This window comes from Perkinsus marinus (assembly GCF_000006405.1).
Source record: "Perkinsus marinus ATCC 50983 genomic scaffold scf_1104296931912, whole genome shotgun sequence".
NCBI classification, from domain to species: domain Eukaryota; phylum Perkinsozoa; order Perkinsida; family Perkinsidae; genus Perkinsus; species Perkinsus marinus.
In genome coordinates, this window is record NW_003215602.1 from 51,001 (window position 1) to 64,153 (window position 13,153).

At 45.0% G+C, this 13,153-nt stretch overlaps 1 protein-coding gene across 1 annotated transcript; it reads left to right on the forward strand.

Moving 5' to 3' along the window:
• Positions 1-4,896: 4,896 nt before the first annotated feature.
• Positions 4,897-5,737, forward strand: Pmar_PMAR027590 (hypothetical protein). Its single transcript, XM_002786033.1, has one exon. It carries the CDS (start codon positions 4,926-4,928, stop codon positions 5,376-5,378), a length of 453 nt encoding a protein of 150 aa, XP_002786079.1. The 5' UTR covers positions 4,897-4,925; the 3' UTR covers positions 5,379-5,737.
• Positions 5,738-13,153: the final 7,416 nt, after the last annotated feature.

A 13,153-nucleotide genomic window follows, 5' to 3' on the forward strand; every position in this document is an offset into this window, starting at 1 on the left:
GAGAGATGAGCGGACACGGAGGCAAGTCGACGAGTGGTCAGCCACGCGAGGCGGCGTCCTAAACTCGTAGAGCCACTCTAGCCCGATCAACTCTGGGTATCAGCTTGGTCTAACCCCGAGACAGAGACGCACAGAACCCAGGTCTCATGATGAGACTAACATCCCGCCGGGATGATCCCGGCAGGGCTACTACTCGAGACCACCTCGAGAGTCACGACAGCTTCCGCTTGTCGTTCTTTACCCCACCATCCAGCCACTAAGGGAGTGACTCAATCATGGTGTCAACCATGTGATATTGTTATCAACAATTCGTTGACGTCCCAATGGTTCGGACCCTACGCCATAGGTCGGTGCTGTAGGGATAGCGATCCCAGCCTATATTTGACCTGCCACTTCAGGGCGGCACATGACTGGGCCACGTTGGTTCCCTACCAAGTCCCAGTCAGTGCTTAAAACACAACATATTAAGTGAAACCGCACAATGATGGAAAAATTAGTCTTAAACCTGCCACTTCATACACGATATTCGATGAACCTGAAGAAAAGAAGCAAATGGATGAAAGGAAAGAACCAAGAAGACTGAAAGGAAGAAAGAAAGAGGAAAAAAAACTAAACACCGTCACACCCAAGATAGCTCGTCTGATGCCTAACTAAGAGTGCTTGAGGGTTTCCAACAGGAATTCTCAAGCACTCTGGGGGAACTTTCTCTGTTCTTGGGTGTATGTTCCGAAGGTGATCAGACTGGATCACTGCTTTAGCAACGACTTGACGTCTTGCTTTTCTCTTGAAATTCCGTCATCTGTCTTTCGGCTATCCGTGAACTTGCTCTCTTGGGAGACCTTCACTCTTTTTTGACTTGTGTTTTTCAGGTGGAGTATCAGCTCTTACCCATCAAGCTATGAGCAATACCTCTGCCGCTCTTATTATAAGAGCGGCAGTCAGGGCTGGGACTCATAGGGAGTGTAGTGGTAGTAGGGCTAGGACTCATAGTAGGCGGTGGCAACATGACAAGCACAGTGTATTACTTCAGATATTCGGGGAACTCAGTCCCACCGGGCTAGAGCTGAATCTCCGCTGGGACCGAGCCTCCTTCAAGGAACGCACTAGACTGTACTGCTGGGTACATATGCTACGAGCCGTGCGTGGATGGCTGCCTTCTCATATAAACAAAACTACAGAGGGATCGGTCGAAGCGGCGGGAGAGAAACGAGGAGATTTTTACCGCGACTTGAAGGCCCTCCACTGCTGTGGCAGCGATGATCTCTTCGAAGGCCGGCGTCAGGCTGTTGAAATCGAAATGGTCCACCGCATATCCCTTACTCTGGAAGTCGTTCGAATCAACCTGGGTGAGACAAGCCGGTACGTGGTACGTTGGATGTCATGCGATTCCCGGCTTCGTACCACGGCACACTGTGCCGTAGAGGGAGTCAATTCAAGTGTGAAAGAAGGCACGTGAAAGGGAGGAGGCATTACCGAGTGTCACCGGATTTCACCGATGTCACCGAATGAAAAGTAGTGCAAGTGCATGTAAATAATAGGAAACGACGCCGCGCGAAGCGCGGCATCAAGAATATAATGGTTGTTATGGTGTAGTGGTAAGTGCATGCGTATGGCATGCTAACGAGCCAGGTTCAATCCTTAGATATCTCGTAATCTTTTTGTATTTGTTCATTATAATCTTATTACGTGCTCTTTTCTTCCTCTTGCGTCTTGCGTTTATCAAGTAGTGTTAGTCTTTAAATACAATGCGGGGACCGGAACTCGAGACACGACTAGAAGTGTGAACTCGACAGATTTTTGCGCGACTTTGTGATGAAGAAACACTTGATAGTCATCAATGATGACTCATCATAATCACAGGACAAACAAATGCGGAACAAATTGAGCATTGGCGATTTCACTCACAAAGTTGTGAACGATATTCTGCCAATGTCCAGTAGAAAGATTGACCGCTCGAACGCCGCGAATACGAGGCATTACGAAGATGTAACGGAAGTAGGGGCGTCGAAAACAGAACATGCAACTGCCGCAAAATGGGAAGCTACGGCGAAAATTACCGAATTTTCGCATGCTTCAGCTAACATGCGTTACATATTTACCTCATCGAGGAAAGTTGACTCAGGTTTCCTCACTCCAGCCAATATCCTCCGTTACATCGGAATGTTGAAGGGGAATAGCCAGGATGCCAATTTTAATGAGTTCACGTCTTTGATGCTGAAAGTTTATGTCATCCACGTCTCTCGTCAAGCCACATCTTGGCGCCAGTGCCGCTGTTCTTTTACCTCATTTTTGAAGTCGAAAGTGTGCTACCACGTAATTGAAGTCGGTATAAGACTCCGTTCACTTGACAGCATGCCACTCTACTGAGTGGCGCGCAGTGGCGCAATCACTACCGATGTGGAGAAGCAAAGGGGTAATGTACAAGATGCTGCTTGCCTCAGACAATACAACTACGATAGCTGAACTATACCGGAAGAATGAGTTCACGAGCCAAAACTACTAATCTCGGACTACGAATACCTCACGTGATTAGTAACCACGTGAGGTATTCGCTTACTCGTAGTAACCACTGGTTACTTCGTTTTATTTCGCGAAAGGGCGGGTATTTAATAGATTATGCTTTTATCATAGATTCGAACTTGGGCGCCCCCTGAGAAAATCTTAAATTCTAACCACTACATCACAATAATCACAAAAAATTTTCACCAAGTGTCCACGGATTAAAGTGCGAGTCCTCGCAAAAGTCGATTTTCCGAGGGCTATTTCCGAGAACTCGGACCGAGTCACTTTCCCCGAATTTAAGTGCTAAACGACAACACGAGCTCGGACTCGGAAAAAACTCATAACTCGGAAACATTCGAACTTAGATATATAGTAATCTCGCGACCAGACTGACTGCGTGATTCGAACACTTCTTTGCATTTATCAATTAATTTTACGTAATGCGTTGAAGAGAAGCATCGCGCGATCAAGGAACACGTGATATCACCACAACACAGTCGAGTTTGCGAGTGCCTCGAAACTCACAGTGAGTGAGTGATACTCACAGGCGCAAGTCTCTTCAATGCGGCTACAAAGGGCTACAATACGACATTCCAGCCTTGCAAATTAATACTCCTGTCTTCACAAGCGCACATATCGAACTACCTCCGAAAAGTTAGTTCAAGCGGGATACAAAGCATTGATTTCCGTTAACAACAAAATGTTTGTATCGGGAAGAAGAGCGACAGAGGAGTGAGCTTGTGTTCGGCGAGGCTTTGGGTCAGTTTGCTCTCGATGACAATAGCCATGCCTGAGCCAATAATGATATTGGCAATAGCTTATTGCACGTAGCCTGTATGTGTTTGAGCTGTTTGGTGGCTGAGCTTCTGCTATCTTGGCGCAGAGTTGCGTTTTTCCGAGCTCGGGTCCAGATCTCCGGGAGTCCAAAGACCCTGAAAACTTTTTGAACTTGGAACTCGGAAAGCAGGGCACATTAATCGAAAATAGGAAAATCGCTTTCCTCGGAACCGAGTAACACGAATTCCGAGCTCGGAAAAATGCTCGGAATTCCGAACGCTCTTTAATTCGTAGTTTTTATCCGAGTTCGGAAAAGCCGCTTTTCCGAGAACTTGGGCTCGGAAATCGACAGAAGTAGTACTTCTGTCGATGAAGTACGAAGTACGAAGTCACTTCTGAAGTACGTCATTGGCATAGTAGAGTGTTAGGACAACGGACCCTAGCAGAACGTAGGAAACCTGAACGAGTTCATTATAGCTAGCGAGATGTGGCCATACACATAATTGGCAATTATGTGTGAGTCCGTGTTGTATACTATGTGTATACTATGTTGTATACACATGATCAGTGCACAATAATTAACTTCGGGCACAGCCTGTACTCGTACAATAGCTATGTATCATAATGATGATGAGTAAGTGCACAACGTCACATAATTCACAATGTGAATTTCACACGACTATTCCTTTCTTCTCCGCGTTATTGCTAGCCAGTGGAATATCCGCGCACCTGAAAAGACGACATGCTAAGGCGACTGAGATTAGCAACAAGGTTCTATAATGAAGACACTTCGATTATCTAATAGAACGAGGGTGAGAAAATTATGCCGAACACGAAATATCAACTGTTCGAGAAGGACCTAGCCTCCAAAGAAAAAATATATTCGGCAGATGATCTGCCGCAGATCCACAAAGTTCTTATCAGTGTTGGAGGAATATATGCTCGCTTCTCTCAGCTGACTCTTCACTATACACGTGTTAATGTGAATTTTGTACAGAAACCAATGAGAATCTGCGCAAATTCCGTCAGACTTTTCATACTATCACCAACCATGTGCATATTTTCCTACAAGCTCCTCGTTATCACCGATTGATGGTATCGAGATGTTATTCACATCACAAGACAACATAGTATAACAGGAAGAAATTAGGAGCACGCACAGCAGCTCCCAAGGGCCTCTGCGCCACTCGTTGGCAGATACTGCCATCCAGCACTTGCCAATTCCTGCAGATCCTGTTGCGTATGGAGGTACCTCTACGACGAACTAGGCAGTGCCTGTCTTGATTTCATTATTTTTTCATAGGTGATCTATCCGTGTACGGTTTGTGGCTGGTTTACACTGCACAAGGCTGTGCGGAATCTCGTTCATTGATAGCGTTTTATGTGAAATACGTGAGTTGATCGATATTGTTAGGGCAGAAGGACTCCGGAAAGAGGGAGACTTCTGACTCAGAAGTTCTGAGGATCTTTTTTTTTCGATAGCATCGGGATATGTTCGAACTTCGATAGCGAGTTGTAAACATCTTCTGATCGCTAACTCATCATCTAGCGGCGATGCCAGTGTTGGGTTGATCAAGAAAACCCTACACTGAAAGCCTCGAATTGAGTATCATGTGTAGTAACTTTCCATCTCATCCTTTCCATCCATGTATAGATCGAACTGCAAGTTGGTGATCTTGGTCCTGATCATTTCGATGTTATCAGTGTTCGCCGACCCTCCCAAAGGCCACTACGTCGGATCTGACTTGAAGCCTAGTTATCTTCGAATAGATGCAGCATTCAGCGACATTCAAGGTTCTATGACCCTTCATTTCAGTATCGAATGTGGCGCTACCCGTAAAAGGTTCGACGCGTGGTTTGGGCTCTTCCTCTTGCCTAACACGAGGTACAGATATGCAATCTTGCCCCCTCTAGATGAGTATAACCAACTGTTATCCTTTTACAACAAGGAATGCGGCCGCGCTCCAGCAAGTTTTCCTGATTTCTACAACTTCGGCTACGACGAAGTAGCTGGTCGCGTCTCCGTTCTGGTCACAGGGCCTGAAAGGAGTAAGATGGTTTACCTATATAAGCATAAGCCGTCATTTTGGCACCGGTAGCTTGGAGGGGAGTAGATGGCGTCTCGCTGAGGAGAGTCTACTGTAACATTCCTTCTAGCATCGTCCTTAGCCCCGTCAGATGCTTCATCATGAATCTTTTATTCAACATCCACCCGTGGATGAATGATTATTACCCTTTTCCAGTTACATCGGCGCGTTTTATTAGAAATTTCATTCGAGAGGATGGATACATAATCATCTTTTATGGGTCCAGAGTGTATACGTTATTCTTGGAGTATACTGAGCATGCATCTGCCCGTACGAAGAGTCACATTCAGTTGGTCATATCATCGAGTCGACTATGAAGTCACTTTGGTAACCAAAGTTTGGTTGTCTCAGTCGAGACATGGGTATCGATACTATCGATACCCATGCTATCGATTCGATAGCGTACAGCTCTAAAGATTTACAGATTCTGTCTAGATTGCTCTGTCGCGTTCTATCAAGTGACTAACCGTACGCAACATCTTGCCACACTCAGTGTGGCAAACTGTCTTAAGACGCAAAACCTGCGAGATGGAGGCGTCTCACTCGGCATGCGCTTTACATTGAATCTGGTCAACAGATTTCGGTTAGTCGGACAGAACGCGTCAATGTAACTGTAGTGAGTCATTCACCGTGAATGATTCACAGTGGTATCTGTCGTGGTGATAGACACTTGTCGGTTGGAGATCTCAGAATCCTTCAGCTATGAAGCACTGTGATGTGGACCGAATCCATTTGCTCCTTCATACACTTATCCTACCAGGATGTCCTGCTAAAGCTGAGCCGTGATGTGCATAAAGTATTTGTTGTTGAAGAGAAGTTGGCACCACTAATCGCAGAACATTGTCATAAGGACAATGTCTGACATTGAATGTCATTCTGAACATCACCTGATGGTCTAACATAATATAGAAGATCATCTTGTAGTTTAATTAAGGACGCCATTCTTCTCCACTTCTCCACATCACGAGATTGATCACGTCCATCCGGTGTAGTCTTGGATCTCAAATAACGACACAGATCACCGTAAACCGGACCTTCGTGTTGTTCTCGGCGAAAGTCTTCTTCAGATGAGGTTATTCCCTCACCAGCAGCTAACAAACAGGTATCATCATCACGCTGGATGGATCACGCATCATCACAGGATCATTTCATAAATTGTATTTCAAAGGCAACTGGCATCTCGAACAGTATTCGACTCCATCAATAATGATGTAAGTATTATCGATCCCTAGAAAGTGAGGGGGGGGGGGCTTTATAAAGGTATTTATATATCGGTTTGGGTATCAAGCGAGTTGATTAAGTCATGATTATCATTGGTGTTATGGTTAATATATAAATAGTAGTTGGAGCAGGTAACTATGGGGATCTTATCGTCATATAGTGAGATATATACAAAACAGGAAGCGGTAGGAAAGGATCGTCGAACTCACCACCTCTGAGTACTAGTCGTATTCTTCGATTACGCCGCCATTCACGGGGTCTTTGCCGCTTACAAGGAACCCGTTGGGTGGTACCTTCCAGAGATGTTCAAGCTGGCGATATTTGGGAGGTGGTCGTCGTCGAATATGAAGAAACTTAATAACGGCGGAACCTATGAGATAACTGAATCTTGTTGATTCACATTTTCCCTAGTGTTTCGTAGTAGTTTATGAACATTTTAACAAATCATCTCGACAATGTCATCCCAAATAAGAATTTGCTAGGACACCTCTTAAAACAATTTATAGTATTGTCAAGAAGGGATAAGTATCACAGGCAGTGTATAAGTGTATCAGCCCCCCCATTAATATGATAATCTGATACAGTGGTCGTATTAATGGTGTTATATTATTCATGTAGAGTTCGGTGTATTAACTAATGTTAGGCTTAGGGTTAGGGTAAATCGTGATTTAGGTTTTGGAATCCTAGGATTAGTTTTTACTAAAATGTATTATTCATTGTTATTCATTGTCATTAATCCCAATATTAGACAAAGGGGGCAGCTAATGGAGTTGAGTAAATTAGTAGATTAGATTCAGATTGAAAGAAGTTTTTTCACGTAACTACTAACTTCAGATTCGAAACTCGAGATTTATAAATCCGGAAACCTAATTGATATAACAAGATGGTCAACTATTTGGTCAAGTTTGGAGCATTGGTCAACTAAACTATTATTATTATCCCCTACAACCTGTACAGCCTGATGCCTTAGTATGATTGTCAGATTGATCATTAATATCTATTCATAAGATAATTATTATTCAACCGCCCATACACATATAGATACCAAGAGATTGCCTTATTAAGCTTAGTCAATGCAGATTATAATCCTTACACACTTCTCCGACATTAACATCTACATCTACATCATCACACACTCCTCTCCATTCTCCGGATGCTTTTCCAGGTCTTCTCAAGATGTTATAGTGTAAGTTACTTGGATGAGTTTATCGCTTCTCATATTCATACCAACATGAAGGAGGCTCCTTCAAGGAGCCCTTTCTATTGTATGTTCGCAGAGTTTGATGTGTTGAGTGGTAAATAACCGAAGGGCCGTTAGACGGGTGGTATCAGTGATGGCCCTTAGCAAGTGGAAACTCAGGACCACTGTTCGCATAGGACACGTTGTTATAATAACGACGTTATTCCCTGTTGATATCGCTGATGGTCGGCATGACCATATGCTGGTGATGAGCAGTTACTGTATGATCATCATCATCATCATCATCCATGTCAGAGCTGCAACGATACACCAACAACAAGTGATCGACAGGGAATTGGTCCCCAAAGTCGACTGTCGTCATTGTCAATCGCGGTCGAACGGGCAAGATCGTAATCATTGATGTGAAGGAGCTCATAGGGTAGAGGTGCCGAAGAGGTAAATGAAACTGCAGAAGAGTAATCATGCACGGCACGACTTGAACTTTGTTAGAGCTGGATGCCAGCCTGTTCTGTCCGACTGTAAATTCTCACAATTACATCGGGCTCTGCGAAGGAGGTATCAGAAAGGGAGTTTCCAAGACAAATGGAAATAGGATGAAGGATCATCATCCACCCCCGAGTTCATGCTAAGTGGAGCCGGTAAGTGTAGATCTCGTTAAATCTGGTTAAATCTATAAGATTCATGTCTGATCTGGTTGAAACTCTAGGAAATATATAGAAGAGAAAATCTCTCTTTTCTCTGAGAAATCGTTACTCCTATCGGATATTATCGCAAACCATCGCAAAATCTATCGGATATAGTAGAGTAAGCAATTGAGTTCGTATGGGCAAAGGAGGTATTGGGCCGAGCACGCAGCCCAGACGTTACGAAATTCTGATTTTTTCATTCACAAGTTTCCCGGTGCTCTTATTGATACCGCTGCCAGGAGACCTCTGATGATTGTAGTTCTCACAACAACAGGCGTCGATAGCGCCGCGCAGTTGCGTTTCTCCAGCGATCACCATAATACAATATCATCTGAATAACTAAGATATATTTTCTTGGCTAAACCGATGCGCTCCCTGTTAATGGTGGTATCTGGAGGACTTCTACAGTCGTTAAATCAAGGTCGATATCCGTTAGTTTTCTCTCCTTCTCTGGTTCAACCGCGATAGTTGCATGGCCTGGCTGTTAATCACTGACCTGTTTCCACTTTTCCTGCTCTTCAGCTCATCTCTCGGGGAATGACTCGCCATCGTCCGACAAGGTATTTCGCTGAGTCCATTTTGGCTCGTCGCAGTTTTTTTTTCGTCGAATGTCGACCAACAACGATTATGGTATATGAATAGATCCGACTTAAATCTGGAAGTTCAAGCATTCAGGTTTCAGCGAAGCTGCCAAGTTCAGCAAAGATTTTATTGTGAAGGCGGTGAAAGAATACCCGGACTTGGAGCTCGACGCAATTGTCGCCTTCGGGATTTCGAGTTGGCGACACCAAATGTGAGAGCGGGATAGTCGCTTTGACTGGCTCCTTTGTCCCAATGATTGACGGCGCTTGCTGCTGCCATCAAACTCGCTGATGCGCGGTTAGCTGAGCCATCGGATGCGGTGCGTAAACAAGTCTATAACCGTCGATATGCTTGCGAGCAAGAGCGTCACGATGGCATTCGTGGGCCTGGGAAGACTTTCTACGAGCTAAAGGGGTAAGTTGAGAGCCTGCCCAGCCCACCCAGAGACGACACCCAAGCATTCTGCCTGGCGTCATCTCTCGACCCCAATGATGACTATTTCGCATTCTTCAGCTGCCTGTCAATCCTCCGCAACCACGCGGATTCTACAATCCTTGTGGGTGATTTCACCCACAATTTATCGTGGGTTGGAATACCCACATTATTGTTGGGCACTCACTCTCGAAAAGGCGCATTTCAATTACTCTCGATTGGTTACAGCAGTCGCGAGGATTCTGAGCATGTAGAGGCTGGTATGAGAGGAATTGTCCACTGGTGCGAGAGATTGGGTATCCCGCACCATCCGTTCATCCTGATCGCAGATTGTGCGGGTTGCTTCGGAAGGGCATTTGAGGCGGTAGTGCAGCTCTCAATACTGATGGTTGTTCGCCAGGAATGTCGTTCACAGGTTCACGGGCTCTTCATTCCCGACCGGCTCGACGGAAATTATCGTCTCCCACCCTCTTTATCAGTCTCGGCCACGACACCACCTATTAATGTACGTGTGCATTGCCATGTGCGCATGCGCGACAACATTAATAAAGCACTCAAGAAGTATATTAAGCCTGCGAACGCAGGCGAGAAGCGATGGGCAGAGAAGCAGAAGGAGAGCTTTAGACAAGCTATTGCCTTCATACAGAACTCATCGTGTGAAAGACACTTCCGAATTGCATGTCAACTCATGGTGTCGGCTTGGGAGCTTCATCATAAAGAGATGGTCGACTATTTTCGAGAGCATTGGGTACACAAGAAATGCATGTGGGCACAGGGAGTACCGGATGATGTGATGCCGCTCTTGATAGAACCTAAGCAAGACACAAATGCTCGATGTCAGATACCAAACTACATTTCAAGAAGTAATAATGCATGCGAAGGAATGAATAACGCACTCAAATACGGTAAGTCTTACATGAAACCACCATTCATATCACTCTTTAATGCGGCTCTGACCTGGTCAGCCTGATCAGGAAAGCTGTCTTAGGTATGATAGAAAAAGGTACATCGATAGCTGACCTTACCAGCCAACTCTGTACGGATGCAAGTCTGTACGGACTATGGCCGCCAAACAGCCCTTATAAGAGTCTTATACCTCCGACTACTCCTGGCTCTGCAGCCCTCTTGACCACACCTACGGGAAGGTGAAGTTTGTCAATTCCTCAACTGAAGCAGGCAGTCCTAACGTAGTTATGCATTGATGATCAATGCATAACTACGATCAATGATTGATCTCTTTATGCGTTGTCCACGGTTTCAACTTTAGTGGATATTGCATCGTAAACTCATCTCGTAGACGCTAACTCAATCAATCAAAGGTTTCTTATTTCATCGTATCAGCATCAGCGACTCAAGTTCCTGCAATCCAACATCAATGTCTTGTGCGCTTGGCTCGTTTGAAGCTGTACCCCTCGAGTTTTACGTGCGTTTTTTCAACTGGTTTCAGCCACCCGGATGTTACTTTATTGACGCTATCCAGTGTTCGAGTTCGACGAGCTTTGACGCAATCTATGTGTTATAAGAGAATTTTATTTTCTCACACGGCCTCATATCATCCTGAGAGGATGAGTTTGGTATGATGATCACTGAAGATTTTCCGGCCATAAGTCATTCATCTTGGTGTGAGTAGAAAGTCCTACGCTGTTGCCGACTTGGTAACACTTGATACCGATGTGTAAGCAACTCGATGAATTCTCTGTTGGGTGACTGAATAACCGTTATTCAGTTAGTCCGAACACTGTCCTGTGACACAGGACCTGTGTGCATCTTCGTCATCAATCTATCCGGCGTGTCTAACCTCTTCATATCACTCAATTTCAACTATTCTGTCTGCTGCCTATGGAAAATTACATACAACTCAACAGTTGAGTCAACACTAACGCAGGAGTAGTTGTCAGACAGGTAATAAAAGTAGTAATGATGATTGTCGTCACTAGGATCTCCAACAATGGGCAATATGCTGTCATTGTACCCTCTAGGAGTAAAAGTAGGTCTACACTAGATTCTAGCGCGGAAGCGATATACACTAGGCAGGATGAACGACGACTCAAGCGAGAACTTGGCTAGACCATGCGTGAAGGATATAGGGGGACACCAGTGCGACCTGCATGTAGAATATGGGCAATGTATGCTTGTTTACGCTGGTATCCCTCTCGGGAGAATACATCGACAGAAGTATATCACTGACATAGTAGAGGGTTAGGACAACGGACCCTAGCAGAACATAAGAAACCTGAACGAATCCATTATAGTCGGCGAAATGTGGTCATACACATAAAAGGCAATTTATGAGTCCGTGTGGTATACTATGTTGTACACATATAAATAGTGCGCAAATATTAACCACAGCCACAACCTGTTACTATCATAATGCTGATGAGGGAGTGCACAACGATGAAAGTCATATTATTAGCACAACTATTCGTTTCTTTCTGACCAACAAGACGGGAACTTACCACAGCTGAACTCAAGCTCAGGGCCAACATAAGCTGTACGGCTCTTCGCTTGCCGATCTTCACAGCGGTTGTGTTCTTCCCAACTTGTGCATCATCGTCGATATCGATTAGTTCTCCATAGAAATGACTTTGCGTCATCGCCAGCCAGTGAAATACCCACCCACCTGAGACGACATGTTTGAGTGATTGAGATTAGCAAAGAGGTTAAATTGAGAGACAGTTCGATCATTAAATAGAATCAGGGAGGGAATGATGCCGAACATGAAATATCAACTGCTAGGAAAGGTTTAGCCTCGAGAGAAGAACTATACTCGCAAATTCCGAATCAGTGTTGGAGGAATATATGCTCGGTTTCTTCAACTGAGTTTTCACTATAAAAGTGTTCATGTGAATTCGGGTAGGAATGTACAGAAACCTATTAGCGTCTCTCAAAATTCCATCAGAATTCCCGTATTGTGCACATTCTCTACAACCTTCTCGTCATTACCGATTGATGGTATCGGGACGTTGTTCACATCACAAGAGAACATAGTGTAACAGGAAGAAATGACGAGCATGCACGGCAGCTCCCAAGGGCCCCTCCGACCAAGCGATATGGGAGGAACGTTATAGAGAATGTTTCCGACGATATGGAAGACACCCCATTTGAGTGGTTTCAGGCTTCCACTCGAGAGCACGAGTACGGCCATCGGACATACGATACTGAGTGCCATGATTGGGGGTAACTGAGCGAGTTGGGATTTGCTCGCTCTGGCGCCCCATGTGAAGTTCCCTTTCCGTGAATGTAGTTGATCGACATCAAAATCTACCATATCATTCATACCAAACATGAGTAGATTGAGGGGAAATGTGCAAACGAGGAGACCAATGTAGAAGGGCAATGTCTTGAAGACGTGCCAGTGCCCCCCCGTGGGCCAGAGGTACAGCCAAGCCGTGACAAACCATACACGAGGACGCGCTAGCATCACTGTACTTCGAAGGGTCAGGTATTCCGGGGACATGAGGGAATGTGGAAAAACGTGCAGGTCAATCGTGTCGATTTGTTTATGGAAGATGCTTATAGAAGCTTTGCGTTTGATAGCAACCCGTTGCGTTTGATGGGAAATGCGAGTGCATATGTTCACGGGATTCCCATGAACATGCGCACAAGCGATTTCGGGTCCGAAATCGGTGTTCCCAATCAAGACAAATGCAAAGACTTGAATCCTA

Coding starts and splice junctions, on each gene's coding strand:
- Pmar_PMAR027590 (XM_002786033.1), top strand. CDS start 4,926: ATGTATAGATCGAACTGCAAGTTGGTGATCTTGGTCCTGATCATTTCG.